This window comes from Solanum verrucosum, unplaced genomic scaffold (genome assembly GCF_900185275.1).
Source record: "Solanum verrucosum unplaced genomic scaffold, falcon-dt-bn FXZP01000103.1, whole genome shotgun sequence".
Lineage (NCBI taxonomy): Eukaryota > Viridiplantae > Streptophyta > Magnoliopsida > Solanales > Solanaceae > Solanum > Solanum verrucosum.
Genome location: NW_026020048.1, coordinates 1,890,483 through 1,906,031, shown reverse-complemented (window position 1 = coordinate 1,906,031; position 15,549 = coordinate 1,890,483). Strand labels below are relative to the sequence as shown.

Genomic DNA, 15,549 nt, shown 5'->3' with positions numbered 1-15,549 from the left:
CATTAGCTTATGTCAACACTTAGAAAAAATTAACTCTATTTTAGAGGTTCGATGCAAGTCGTTATAATTACAAATAACAAATAAGTAGGCATTATGAATTGAAGTTGCGATAGTTTGTTTTTCTTCAGATTTGGCTTTCCAGGAGTGGTCATGATTTTTTTTTCCAGAAAATATTACTCCCTCCGTCCCATATTATAAGTCACCCCTTTCTAGAAATAGCTGGACCACAATATATGTCATTTTATAAAATTTATACATAAATTATCATATTTTGCCCATAATAATCTTGAAAATGTATTTACTTTGACTAACCTAGGAAATCTACAAGTAATTAATTTCATTGGGAGAGTACTTCATTCATTAATTTACTACTTTCTTTATTCACTACTTATTCTATAAAATCTGATTTTGAAAAAAAATATCAACAAACAAATTAAAAATAAAAGATGAAAAAAAAATCAAAAATAATCTTGAAAGTTGAAACTTCAACAAATTTTATCAAGGAAGATGACATTTCAAAAAGTTCAAAGGATGTAAAAATAGAAGACTTAACAAAACATGTGAAGACCAAATTGAGAAAAATCAAGATCCAAATAAAGGAGTTATGCATCATTTAAATAAAAAAAACAAATGATTTGTCGAACTAGAACTAAAATTCATTTGTAGTCTAATTTTAAATTTAGATCAATTTAAAGTAATGGAATTTGAATATTTTGTGATGTTGTCATGTTTGCTTTAAGAATTTATATATAAAAATATAAAAAAACATTTTCAACAAAATATATAGGAAAATTGAGGTGGGAAAAACTTGATTTTTAATTTTTTTTGGATCAATTGGTGAAAAAATTTGGCTCCAAAAGGTAAAATTTAAATAGTCATCCAAATATATTTATATTTTTAAAATCTAACATTTCATCATTTATTACAAAGTTGTCATAAGCAAATATTAATTAAGGGCATAAGGGTAAAACTACCTTATTTCTTAATGCAAGTGCAAATGGAAAATGTGACTTATAATATGAGACGGAGGGAGTATATGTTTTTTTTGGTCGTATTGGAGCTTCAACTAAATTTGAATGGCTCATTGTAGGCCCATTTGGGGTGATGCTCATTTTCTCCATATCTAGAGCTCAAACAGGAGACGTCTTGATAAGGGTGAAGTAATTTTACCACCGTTATAATGCCGGCTTTGAAAAACACCTACTATTTAAAGAAAATCATGTTGTTTTTCTTTAGAAAGAAAATTATCTTTTACTCTAATGATTAAATTACAAAAAATTGGAAAAAAAAAGTTTGAAATATGAGCGTCCCTTTTTAAATTTGGTGGCCCAATTCAAATTAGGAGGAAGAAAAACCCAAAACCCCCGCCCTCTTCACCTGAGTAGCAGCGATGGAAACTGATGAAAACCAACGGATTCTTCCATTTCAGCTTCAGTTCGACAAACCCATTGCTTCTCAGGTCCGATTGTATTCACTTATGTATTGTAAACCTGCTTATATGATGATTATTTTCAATTTTGTTCGTATTTTGCAGATTAAAATTGCTGAATGGAATCCAGAAAAAGATTTACTTGCTATGGTTACAGAAGACTCCAAGCTTCTACTTCATCGTTTCAATTGGCAAAGGCTCTGGACTGTTACTCCCGGTACCCCTTTTTTACTTTCATCCCTCAATATGCGATGTCTCAACACGAGCTTATAAAGTTTTGTAAAGATTATTTTCTCCTAGGGGATGGTTGAATAGTTCAACTGTAGAGAGGGAAAGCGGAGATATTATTTGCTGACACCTCTACTTATGGTTGGCTGATGTACTAGTTGAACTTCCTGCAAACTGACCATATAAAAAGGTTTTTTTTTTGTTTGTGTGAATTGTTTCTTTAGTTGGTAAAATTCAGTAATACATGTTTTATGGTTTGGCTGTTAGATGTTTTTCTTGTGAAAGCGTGGGGACTGATTTAATGTATTCCTGATAAGAGGGGAAAATTAGACTGCTATCATAATCTAAAAAACTGATCCTATTCCATGTTCAAATCAGCATGTTTGGTCCTTTTTCAGTGTCAAAGATGTTAAGTTACAACATCAATCTCCTAATCTTAATTGTCCACTAATGGAATATCTATCTTTTAGGAAAGAACATAACTTCCATATGTTGGCGTCCTGATGGGAAAGCAATTGCAGTTGGGCTTGAAGATGGGACCATCTCCTTGCATGATGTAGAAGTAAGTTTGATGATATAAAGGATGTTTTTCTTAGTGCAAATAGTTGTTAGTTTAAGTATGTCATGAATCTGTTTAAACAAAATATGATAGTTGCAGGATCAAAGATATTTAACGTTCGATGATCTTATAAATACCTTGGATTATTTCATTTCTTACTCGTAAAAACAAAGAAGTAAGTTATGCCATGAGGTAGCAAATAATTATTTGAAAATAAATATCTTGATAAGATAAATTTTTATCCAATGGTTTTCAAACTTCTCTTGCTCGGTCTAAGTTGTTGTCATTTTCCATCTGCAATATTTGCATCCTTGTCACTATTTGCTAGATACCTACTCCTGCTGTCTTCCCTGAAAGAAGTTGTACTAGCCTACTTTGTAATTTGTAATCCAGAAGATACTTTTTCTCCTTTTAGAACTTATAGATTGTTCTTTCCCTGTAAACCTTATAAAAGCTTTTAGTGAAGGTACACCACTATAAGTGTCCATTAAACATATCTTATAAGATATTGCATCTTGCAAGGATGTGATAAAAACTTATTTAAGGATCTTATTTATGTAACTTCAATGTGCATTACTTGTTTTGTATTTTACAAAATGAATACAGTACTAGACTACTAGTTATCTCTTGAGCATTATATTTGATGAAGAGCCTGAATCTACTTTGTTTATTTAGCTGCAAATTAGAGAAAAAACCCACTACATTGACACTGAGTAATTTGTGAAAAAACATTTTTTTTCAAGAGCTTGGTGGATTTCATTAGGATTAGGTTGACACTGAGTAATTTGCGAAAAAACATTTTTTTTCAAGAGCTTGGTGGATTTCATTAGGATTAGGTTGAGTGAGAAGAATTCCATTTTGTTGGCTTGAGCCTTTAAGTTAAGATTTGTCCCTGTCAATTAGAATATTATTGGTTCATTCTCCTGTGTGCTTTCTGTACATACTGTTTTCTCATTAGTCTGTTCCCTTGCAGAACGGAAAGCTGTTGCGAAACATAAAGTCCCACTCAGCTGATGTTGTGTGTCTCCATTGGGAGGAGGATGGGAAAAAGGTTTTACTTTTTGTTCAAACTTCTGACAGACTACTTTTCCATGGTTAATAGTAGTGCAAGTCTATTCAAGTTATTTATCATGCAAGGATTAAACGTCAGCCAGTTGAGGTCTGACTTTATTTGGGCTTTCATTTGTGAACTAACTGCATTATTTCAATTACATTGAGTAAAGGAACATAGTTCCTTATTTGAAAATATATTGAAAATTACATCCAAACTGCCCTCTCTTTCTCGTGTTGAGAAAATCCATTTCTACCACAGCAGCCATTTAACATCCACCTGCAGATTCAGTTTATGCTCCACGATGAAGCCATTCTTGATTAGTTTTTATCTATTATTAACTCGAAGAAGCTTAAAGAGTTGTTAAGCTTTCTTGCTGGATTGAACTTTCGTAAGTTGTATCTCTAGTTCCAAGATCAAACGAATTGTCTCAGACTGTTAGTGTGCAGTATTTTCTGTTGGGGGACTGCATGTTTTGATCTTTGTTATCTCTGTTAAGGTGTCGTAGCAAATTTTACGGTGTAGCAGATGACTTGCAGAGAGTTGCTGCCCTTATGTAGAACCTGAAACTTTATGCTACGATACTTATTAGTTTGGAGGGCTTCCGGATATGTTTTGGGTGCTTCGCTTTTTGTGCCTTTCACCTTTCCTGACCTTGTAAGTCTTATCTCTTGGAATTTAGGACAAGAACAGTAATACCTCCAGTTATGAAGATCGAACTTCACGGTTCTTTCCTCCTCCCCCTAGAGTTCCTAAGATGCCTGGACTTGTACCTGGGGATAGTGGCTTCATGGATGATGGAGAGGATTCTTTCCCGGAGCTATCAAATTCTTCACATCAAAGATATAACATTTTATGTAGCGGGGACAAGGATGGAAGTATCTGCTTCAATATCTTTGGCATATTTCCAATAGGGACAGTTGTAAGTTGTTTGTCTTCATTAAAGATGTTTTGGAGTTTTTTTTTTTTTTGAGTGATATCTGTTTTCATTTCACCTGTCTCTTTGACTAATTGTCTGATATTTTATTTCTATTATGTGGATTACTTGGACTTACTCGCTAGAATATACACAACCTTGTTGTCTCCAGTTCACTCTCAAGCAGCAATGTTGCTAGCCGACTTCTGAATGCTTCCATTTGTAAGGTATGTTTACTTTGTTGTCAACGGTCTTGTGATATCTTAGTAGTCCAAAGGTTGAAGTATTTATGTCTTGCTCAACGATACATTTTGCTATGTCCTGCTTATTCACATCAATATTATATTTTAGTTTCCATTTCAAATAATTTTATTGGAGTTGATACCAGGAAGGTAGCAGAACAGTCTCAAACACCACAAAACAATAGTGATAAAAGTAGTAATAGTAATTTAAAAGAAAAATAGTGATAGTGATAAAAGATGCTTATGCAGAACCAGCTTTGGTTGCTCAAAAAACTTAGTGTAAGTGTGTAACACATTCCAAAAAATGATGACACCTTTAGAAATCAGGTATTGGCACTTTTGATGTGACTTGTCAGGGGAGTTCTTTGCATAGATTGTGCCAAATTCATGCCTAATCCCTATTCATCGTTCTCACTATGTATGATGTCATTGAAGGTGGCCTTGTCTAAAGATCTTTGCCATTTAGTAGTTTTGTGCAATGGGGAGCTGATCACTGATGAGATTGATCAAGGTGAAGGACATCATGGGTTACTTGGCTTTCACTGCTTAGTCCTCAATACTTCAATATTTTCCAAAAGGTAATTGTAAAGCGAAACTTTATGAATTTTCATCTCCTGTTTTAAGATGTGAAAATACTCTATTTTGCAGCAACCAGCAATTGTTGTTTCTGAGACAATCGTCATAGATGATGATAATAGAGATGATTTGACTTTTACTTGCATCGACTTTGAATAATTGTTTTAAGAATTAAAATTTAAAGAACAAAAAGGGAAATTTGACAGGGTAGAATGTAGCATATCTGTGACACGTGTTTTTGAGGGTACAAGGTACTTAGATTTTCCACCAGTGGCTCACTGTGTCACTGCTGAATGAATATTAGGCATCATTAATTTGTACAAGGATCATAGGCTGCCAGTTCAGTGAGATTAGGCAGAAAAAAGTAGTCTGACTGAGAAATAGATTTAAAAAAAAGAGAGATTAGGCAGAAAAGTAAAAACAATTTAGAGAGCGCCTTGAGCTAAGAAGTTTTGATAGCTATGACCCATGAAGTTAAAGGGTATCTGAGAGGTATATATAAAGAAGTTGGTTGATTGAGGGTAGCTACTTGGAAGAAGAGTGACACTCTCCAGAAAGAATGGGCTTCGCTACAACAGTTAGAATTTGTTTCTCTTTCAGTCTCTCATAGAGGCTTCATAGATGTTAGTTGGATGGGTCTTTTTGATATTAGTATGGGTACTCATATGGTATTCATGAATGAGACTTGTATTTTTGTTAAAGCCAAAGATAGCCAAGTACTTTTGTTTGATTATCTTGATATGATTTAAAAATAGAAATCCTTAAAGAAGAAATAATATAAGTACTTAATTTAGAATTTCCTGTCCTTGGAGAGAAGAAAAAACAAGAGAATTCAGCGGAGGCAAAAAAACTAGGTGATTCCTCCCATCTGTCCTAGTCTTGGTGGACAGAGTTATCTGGTACCTATTGCTGGTGGGAGGTGGAGGTATCCCGTGGAATTAGTGGTGCGCGAAATCTGACCTGGACACCGCGGTCATAAAAAAAGAAAGAAATAGAATTTGTATAAGAGTAATATATAGTTATTGTATGTACTGGGTATTGGTTGCGAATAGTATGTCGTTGGTTCGCTTGATGGAAGTTGAAGGCATCGGATGCCTGTCATGTGCTCATCCATTTGGGGCGTGATAACGCTTGTTGGGACGATGTTGATAGTCATCAAAGCATTATTACTTTCCGTGGTACTTGGCTACATTTGATGCATAGACCTTTCCAACATAGAGTTACATTATTCAGACATGCTTGAGGCTTATGGGTCTCTGTCAAGAGGAAGCGACGTTGTGGATTTCATGGGCTACTTTGACATGGCATAGGATTTAAATTCTTTAGTGGTCGAACATACCTACACTCACTCTGTTAAGTAGGTCAAGATAGGGTGGTGTAGTGCCTGAAAGGACATGCCTCTGTTCTATGACTCCTGGCTCCCAGCAGAGTAGTTTACATCAACAACATACCTAGTGAAATTCCACAAGTGGGGTGTGGGGAGGGTAGAGTACACGGAGACCTTACCACTATCTCGTGGAGAGTAAACTACATAAGTAGAAGACTGGAGAATATATCCCAGGTTTGGTTTGATCCCTTCATTTTAAATAATGGACTTCTCCAACATTTTTTCTCGCAGAAGTGCTCCAAAAGTTTCTTGGATTTCCTGCAAATGAGGTTGAGTGCCTTGTATCTTATTTTCTCTCACCAAGTGCTGGTCCTTGTTGGATCAGAGGACTTAGCTCCTTCAGGTCGGGGATTTCGGTGGAGGACTTTCTGTGGATCCACTCCTTTTTACATTAAGAAGGAAAGTTTCCTTTTGGTGGAGCCAGTTGCATAAATAAATATGAAGCAGCCGAATCATGTCCTTATTTAGCAGAGGACGTTGGAAGGGTTGGGCAAAGCACTTAATGTAGAGCTATAGTGTGTGCCATGAAGGTGTGCAAAGTTATCAGGCAAATTCAAGCTTAGCACCTGCATAACTCCTTATTACTGTGATTTGTGTTTGACCATTCACAATCACAATTGCAATATATGTTTTCATGCTAACAAAGATTCTTACAATCATACTTGGATACTGACATGGTTTATGATTTTCCCTTAAACGAACTGCTTGAATTGTGTTTTGTTGATTTGAGTTTATTTGGCATGTATCATAACTGCTGTAACCAACCAATCTCAGGAAAACTGAACTTCACCAGGTTGCCCAACAGGCTTCCAACATTGAAGATCTGAGTGAAGTCATCCGGACATCACTATCAGTCATGTCTAAAATATGGTCTGATGCTATGCACACATTTCACGAGAAGTTCAATGCTGTATCCACATTGATCGTTGACCATGGTAATGCTCAAAATCCAAAAGTCAACCTTAATGGTTTCCTTCTCTTCTGCGTTGATGTTAAACTTTTGTTTTCCATTTTTCGCCTAGGACTTGACTCTACTCCTCAGGATGAGTTTCTAAGCCTTTTAGGTGGCGCCAGAGCCAGTCCTCCGCTTCATCAGTTTTTAGAAAATTCTCTTGGTGAGGCGGTATGACCTCTTCCACAGGAGAATTTAATTAAGGAGAGGAATTACTGGTTTAATTTTTTAATTTATTTAACTACTATTGCCAGGGTCTCAAGCGGGTAGCAAAGGCAGTTAATGGTGCGGGGAAAGAGCTTCAGTTAATTGTTCTTGATCATCTCCAGGTGTCCTTGACTTATTCTCTGTTTTAAATTTGTAAAACAAAGATAATTTTTTTCATGGTGCCAGAACTGCACAAAATTGTCAGTTATCGTAAGGCAAGGCTGTCTCTGATCTATAATATTTCATAGAATAATTTTCAGATGATACCCATTCTAAAAGTGACTCAGAGTCACATAGAGTATCACAGGTTTAACCAGTTTGCAAGGTTAACCAACTCTTATTGGCCTAGTAGATGTTTTAATTGCCTGTTTTTTCCCTCGGGATACAGCTCAAAATCTGAATGCAGTACTGTTCTTCGTTTTTACTGTAGTTGACTTTCTTTAAAAATAATATCTGGTTGTCTGTTTTTTAGAGTTAAAGGTTAACCATAGGGTAAATTTTAAAATGGTTACTAGTTGTGTAAGAAGATGAGGTTCTTTTGCTCTTTTTTTTTTTGATGACCGTGGTGTCTAGGCCAGCTTTTGTGGCACCTCGACTAATTCCATGGGATACATGTCAGCTCTCACCAGCAACAAGTATTAGGTAACTGTTAGGGATGCGTTGGAAGACATTAATTTAAGTATTTAATTATATTTTTAGTTGTTTTATTTATTATTCTAGAATAGGGTTTAGTTTTAGAGTTTCATAAGAATTAAGTTAAGTTATAGTTATTAGTTTGGAATAGGATTTAGGTCTCTTACTTTCATAAGAATTAGACTTCCTATTGATGTAATAAGACTCCTATTTAAAGGGGCTTTTGATGAATAAATCAGTAAGTCATAATTCAGCAAAAAGCAGGAGATTGGAGTTCTCTCTTCCATTGAACTCTAAGGTTTCAGTCTCCCTTTGAAGAGCTGAAGAGATCGGAGTTCTCTTTTAATGAATTCTAAGGTTTCAGCCTCCTTTAACGAGCTGATTTATATATCGCCTTGTGAATCGATCCTTCCCTAAAGATTCATAACAGTAACCCTGTCCACCAAGGCTAGGACAGATGGGAAGAAGGACCTAGTTTTTTGTCTCTGCTGGGATTTGAACCTGAGACCTCATGGCTATCAACCACTTCATTAACCACTAGGCCATACCCTTGGGTGCTTGCTCTTTTTTTTTTTCAAAGCACTGATTCTACTTGTATTTAGAGGAGTTTCTATAACTGCTGTGAAGTAAATGGAAATCTATCTCCATTTACTCAACTTAGTAATTGATGGTGGTTGGTGATATTATTGAAATTATCACTTGAGTACTCCTACTTTTTTCGTAATATTTACTTTTGTCAATTTCTTTGATGCTTTGAGAACTTAGCTTCTGTTTCCAGCCTGCTGCAGAAATTATTGGATTCAGAATTGGAGAATTGAGAGGGCTTTCAAAATGGCGTGCACGCTATAAAGGTATCGGCCTGGACGAGAAGTTGATGGATAATGCTACAGAAAGGGCTGGCATGTTACTCATACAGGTTGAACGTTTTATGAGGGTTTTAGCTTCTGTTGTACAACAGGTAAATTTTTATCTGTGTACTACTCGTTGTACAATTTTCTCCTATATCTTTTGTGCTAAAAATCAGTTCTGATTTATTCTGCCAGTAAGGGACCGTATATTTGGTCTTTATATTTCTGAGTTGGCTTTACAAGATATTTAGGAGAAGTGTTTTCTTTTTAGCTTGAAATGTTTGTTACTTTATTTGAAAAGAAATAGAAAAGAAATATGAAATGCTAATTTTCTATTCTAGATTTCAATCTTAATGATCTCCTTCCAAGTGAATTTGCATGATAGTATATTGACAGAGCTAGGTTTTTTTTTGACCTACTTCATAAGTGATCAATTTGGAGAAGTGCAAACGAATGCTTGTTATGCATTTTATATTTTTGCCTCCCTGCTTTTACGTTAAATATGCTTAGGTGCCTGCCGTTTACTCGTGATTGAGAATAATAGTGCTACTTAAGATAGGAAGTATGCCCCTCAACCCAAAGCAGCAATGAATAAAAAGAATTTCAAGTAAGCCTAATGTGTGCTACTTGCACTTTCTGGTGAATGTGATCATTTTAAACTTGTATGACCGTATATCCGTCTTAGCATCCTCGACTGCGACACTCATCTTGTGGGTGTGCTGGACTTTAACAGCCCAACATTCACTCCCATATAACATTGTTGGTCTGATTATCATGGTGGGTCTAATTAGTCTTGTTTTCAGTTTTCAAATTTTTTCAGCTGGCTTCTGAAATCTGTGAAGATTCTAATGGCTGAACCAAGTGATCAGCTACCTTTTAATAGGTTTAACTTTCATACCTTCTTTATTGTTTCCACCATTATCAATTTTTTTATCTACTTACAAATGGTATCACTTGGTTTTAATGTTAAACTGTCTTCCTCTGTGCTTCTTTGTTTTGACAGTGAACTTGTTATTATATTCTTGAAATTCCTGTATGATCAAGATCCTGTAAAGCAGTTACTGGAGCTTTCTGAGGTAGATAGCAGTGTCGAAGTAGACCTGTAAGTTGTACTCCAGCCAAAATAAGTTTGTGTACAAGACAAGTTATTATGCTTTATTCTCCACTATGTTTATGTTTTATTTTAAGGTTTGACTTTTATGTAAGGTAGTAATAGTAGAAGAAACACTTTCCTATGTTCATTACCTCTTTCCATTTCTCTTTTCCTTGCATGTGGGGGCTGAGGAAAAAAAAACTAAAGCCTCGCCGCAAATTTTTCGTTTTTCCCAAGGCGAAGTTGCTTAAACTCATTACTATAAATATGGGTTGTTGGCTCCTTTTCCATGATTATTGACTAAAAAAAATTAAGGCACTCGAAAAAGGACTGGCAGTTATGGTCTATGAGAAGTAGGAGAGCATGAAAAGAGAAGTCATGGGGCCTGAAGAAGTTTCAGAATGGTCCAAATGTCACAGATTGGACCAAGACCCTTTTTAAGTAACATCGACTGCTGAAAGTTCTTGAACTGGATTAAATATAAAGAAAAGTTTCCAAATATTGAATGTGTGAAAATGTGTTCTTTCTTATTTTCGTGTTTTGTTCTATTTTGCAACTGAATCAAATCCAAAATGGTATATATTTGGTTTCTCTACTACTTCTATGTTGAGAACTTGAAAGTTCCATGATAAGTTTGATGCAGCTGTACTTAATATGACGATGTTCGTCAATAGATCTTGTTGGAATAACCAGGATCTTGTTTTATCACTCTTAGAAATGACAATTATCTTAAGCATCAAAAAGTCAGAATTTGATTAGGCGTAGGATTTGGCTAGCCCAAATTTCATGTCAAATTATTCCAATACTCCAAACTCTTGCAGCTGAAGTTTTAACTTTGGGGATTCATTTGAAGATCACTGCTTAATTAGCAATGTTAACTTTTTTGTGTGGATGATTTGGAAGCTGTTATGGTTATCAAAAAAAATAGAAGGCTATTATACTCTTCTGAACTCACCCCAGAATCATAGTTTCACCTACTTTTGTTTCGCATTTTTACTGTGCAGAGCCTATTATTTTCTTGTATCAATGTTGTAATTCTAAAATTTATGTTCTTTCCAAATTAGGGAAACGATGGAAAGAATTAAACAACTAGCACATTTTGGAGGGTTTTCAGATCTAGAATATTTGAAAAGGACGCTTTCACAAGAATTTCAACAAATGGAGTCTTGGTACATCTTCTCTTTATTTTTTTCTTTACTAGATTTGTGCATATGTTAGAATATTCTATGTGGTAGTGATGACTGTTAAAGATCCCGACTGCATGTGAGGCTTGGCCCATATTTAAAAAAATAAATAAATTTACTTTTACCTGTTCAAATATTGGCTGTATAGGCATGCAGTGGATATTGTTTAGCTGGATTTTGATACTCCTATAGTGCCAACAGACCAAGAATTTGGGAAGAATTAGTGGATGCTCTTGTGTGTATACATCCCAGATTCATGTTTTATTGTTGTTGCATTCTCAGTAGTTGCTTGCTGTCTGGTATCTGTGTTTACTGTTTAGATATCATGTGCCTAACTGTTGGTCCAAACACACGGGAATTCAGTTTCTGTCTTACTTAATTGCTATTTATTAATGTGGAGTGCCCATTGCCCAGCATAGGGCTTTTTCTCTGTGTGTTTGGACATCATTTGTCCAACTGTTGATCCAAACAATGGGAAGGTCAATTTCTGTCTACCTTAATATCTGCTTGTTGGTGATTTATTAATGTAATGCCCACTGCCCAGCATGAAGCTTTAATGGCTGAATGCAACAATACCAGTAGTAAGAAACAAAATTCATCTCCATTTAGTGCAGAATAAAAAGTCTACTTTCTATTACTTCAGGAATTTATCTTTTTAAAATTGGAGGTTTCATTGCGGATCTAGAAATGGTATTTTCTGTTAAGAGACCATCAACAGTAAAGATTTGTATCTCCTTTCTTTGTGCACATTACTTCATCTTCTTTGTCTTGATCAGATTATGAATAGAGAAAATTCTGTTCGCTATTGATGAATATTAATCTGCTCAACATATGGAGTTATTAAAACAAATTGAGCTTGCAATCTTGGCTATTTTGGCTTTCTTGTTTACATTGGTCGTTTCTATGTTTACATTTTCTTTTTTAACTCCCTGTCGTGTATGAGTGGTGGTAACTTGGAAAGGATCTTGATTTTGGACCACTTAACTTATTTGGATCTTGCTCCCCCTCTGTTGTCATTATCATTGATCAGGAGGAAGTAAGGGATTGCACATTTAGAACACAATGTTTTAATCCTCTTTTCTTTTCAATTTTGCTACAATCAGGTTTGGTATGATGATCTTACTTTTTTTTGTTTCTTCCGAAATTATTGGCTTGAAGAATGTACAAAATGTCCTCCTTGAACTGGCTATCCTATTTTTATTTGAGTTCTCCTGATAGAGGAATTGTCAGCTGTCAATGAAGGCTGCCATCATTTATGCTATCTTTGATGAAAAGAGAAGGGGGTGGAGGGATGGAAGTAAGGCGAAGAATATGGGCCATCTAACTTTTTTCAGAAAAAAAAGGAGCAGTGTCATTTAACTTGTTTGGTAAGGAAGTACAAGAGGAGGTGAAATGAAGTAGAGGGGCTGCGTTCTGCTCCATGTTAGCTTTCTCAATCCATCCAAAACTAGATAGAAATGAGGAAGTGTGTTAGTTTTAATTCTTTCCAACTGGACCAAGCAACCTGAAGTGAATCATAGTAGTTCAACTCGAGGAAGTAATCATATAGGTTTGTCTCATTCACCCTCCCCTCTTCATTCCAGGAAACATAGTTTCAGGCAGAAATGCAGAACACGTTATACCTTAAGCTGTTTTTGCAAGGTCATTTTCAGATTCTCAGAAACACTGGGGATTTAGCAGCTCACATCTCAGCATAAGGAAGTGTAAGATCCAAAAGCCATAGGGGTGTAAAAGAAAAACTGTGTCTCTTGAAGAAAGTAATAACAATAGAAAGGAAACGTAGGCTTGCCAATGATGAAGCTTTCACACTTTTGATGGTATATATATGAATATCCAACTAATACAATGATTCTCCTTAATGAGATGCATTTTTTGTTGAATACCTTAGTTTCCAATGTGATGTGTGAAAAAGTATCATTGATTGTAATTGTAATATGACAGTAGTCAACATCTTATAACTAAAGTTTGAAAGCTTGACATAACCTCTTGAAGGCATTTCCTGTTTGGCATGACTAAATAAATCACTCAAATCTTGTGTTGTTTCCTTCATCTGTGGTTGAATTGGTTAATCTGATATTTGAATTGCAGTTTCAAAGATGCTTTTGAGATGCCATTTTCTACTATTTCGGAAAAACTACTTTGTGAGGATCTGCTGCCACTTTTTCCTATTGCATCCTCTTCAAAACTAAAGCCTTACAAGGTTCCTGCATCAGTGTCCTACTATGAGGTACTTGTTCAACCATAATCTATGAATAGCCTTGTCGAGTAAGCCACTCCTATTTGATCTTCCTAAGATTCTTATTTTTTTTCTTTTCTTTTATGGTTTTCCTTTTCACTATTTGGTGTCATTAGGTTATTTGATATTAAAAACCAAGTTTTCAAAACAAAAAAAAAAAACAATTGGAATGGAATAGTTATGAATGTAATTTGTTCTCGTGCTGTGTATAATAATGAATCATGAAAATTTTTTTGGAGCTTCAAAATGACCTCCTCAAGATCTGGCTATGTGGTGGTGGTCCACAAAGTCTAAAAAATATATGTTCACAAAATTATGGTGATCGTTGTCTAATTCTTGGTAGAAGTTATGAAAGCTTAATTTCGCTGTAGCTTAAACTTAAACTGCATTAGTTATACCTGATTATTCTTGGAGTTGTTGAGAGTCGGTAATCTATAATGGATGAGAATTGAGACTTAACCTTATGATCCCTTTCCATTCGTTCAGGACATTTTGCATGATGCTTCAGATAGTGAGATACATCAACAGATGCTCACTGGCTACATATCCTTCAAATTACCAGATGATTCTCTTTCAGTCACAAACTGCATAGGTATTGTCAGGGGCCTTACACATGATTTGAGCAAAGTGGACAGCATACGTGATCCCATAGAAGCGACCCTCTTATGTATTCCTGATGGATATCACTGTATTGATCTCTCACTTTATAAAGTAAGTGGAAAATTCCCACCTGGTGTTAATTTTCTATAACCTACAACTTTTCTAACCCTTCAACTGCCATTTAACATTTCATCATTCAAAGCAGGAGGGTCAAATTGTTTTGCTATTAAACGAAACTGCAACCACTTCTGAGAGCTCTGGAAATGCTTTCATGATGATTCTACAAGCTGGTGACCTTTCATTTGTATCTCTTTCAAGATCTACCGCCCCCAATTCTTGGAAGCTTCACGAACTTCAGGTATATGACATCATTACTCTACCAGTAAATAATCTGCGTAAATTTCTCTTGGAAATTCTGTATCCAATGGCATGCATTCTAGTTTGTGATGTTGGATGGATTGTTTTTGCTCAATTTACACCATTGCGTCACTGAATTTGAAATAGATGGAGGTGTATATATACATGCTACATGATTTGTTATTCTGAACATCAGAAACTAATTGACTTTTTATCTGCATGATAATCTAGGATTCTGCTATATACCTGCAACTGGAGAGTGAAAAGGTTCGAAGCATTCCTCATTCTGTGGTTTCTCCTTTGGCAGTCAGTGGTGAGTGGTTATATTTGTACTATTTTGGGTTACAACTGTTGTTGGTAACTATAGGAATAGAGGCTAACACATTCATGAGAACTAACCAAGAAAATTCTGGGCTTAAAATGTTCAATCGCTTCATACCAAAAATGAATACGTCTGAACACCATTGGTCCTACTCATTTGAAGGCCGAAACACCTATTTCTTTGTCAATTAGAACTTCAGTTTCAAGCTAAGCTAAGCTACGCTAATGGTATTTAGAGAATCTTTACCCCCCCCCCCCCCGGATAGCTAATAGCACTGTGAATTGCAAATGCACTTAAAACTAGAATCCTGTAATGACAGATGGAATTTCATCCAGATACACATGATATTATCGTTAACAATTCTCATGTAATATGGATGACTATTGCTAGACACTTATTCGTTTGGTATGGATATCCTAGCAAGTGATTTGACATTTTCAATATGATTTTGCTCTATCAGCATCAAGAGGTGTAGCTTGTGTTTTTGCTGCAAGAAAGCGTGCTTTGGTTTACATCTTGGACGAAGATGAAGATGAAGTTTCTGATACAGAGTGACAGTACCTTGCTGTTTGCTGGGTCTTTTGCACGATCTACTAATTTTGGTCAGATAAGCCTGTGTCTATTTCTTTTTACTAAATTGTAGACCCTTTGTACACTTCTAGTTAATAGTTATTAGTTGGATGATGTTAAAGCTGAAGGATCAACAATTCTACTTGACATTGAAAAATG

The 15,549-nt window shown here is 35.4% G+C and overlaps 1 protein-coding gene across 2 annotated transcripts; it reads left to right on the top strand.

Moving 5' to 3' along the window:
- The first annotated feature begins 1,312 nt into the window (after positions 1–1,312).
- Positions 1,313–15,527, top strand: LOC125822646 (anaphase-promoting complex subunit 4). 2 transcript variants are annotated; one of them, XM_049502071.1, is made up of 19 exons: positions 1,313–1,459; positions 1,535–1,646; positions 2,128–2,219; positions 3,190–3,267; positions 3,950–4,189; positions 4,330–4,410; positions 4,861–5,003; positions 7,163–7,323; positions 7,411–7,511; positions 7,595–7,669; positions 8,959–9,138; positions 9,832–9,911; positions 10,032–10,130; positions 11,186–11,290; positions 13,394–13,532; positions 14,028–14,252; positions 14,347–14,499; positions 14,730–14,811; positions 15,281–15,527. In XM_049502071.1, exons 1-19 carry the CDS (start codon positions 1,391–1,393, stop codon positions 15,373–15,375), a joined length of 2,310 nt encoding a protein of 769 aa, XP_049358028.1. In that variant the 5' UTR covers positions 1,313–1,390; the 3' UTR covers positions 15,376–15,527. The 2 variants fall into 2 exon arrangements, with proteins under 2 accessions (XP_049358028.1, XP_049358027.1); XM_049502070.1 differs by having other exon boundaries at positions 7,163–7,511.
- Positions 15,528–15,549: the final 22 nt, after the last annotated feature.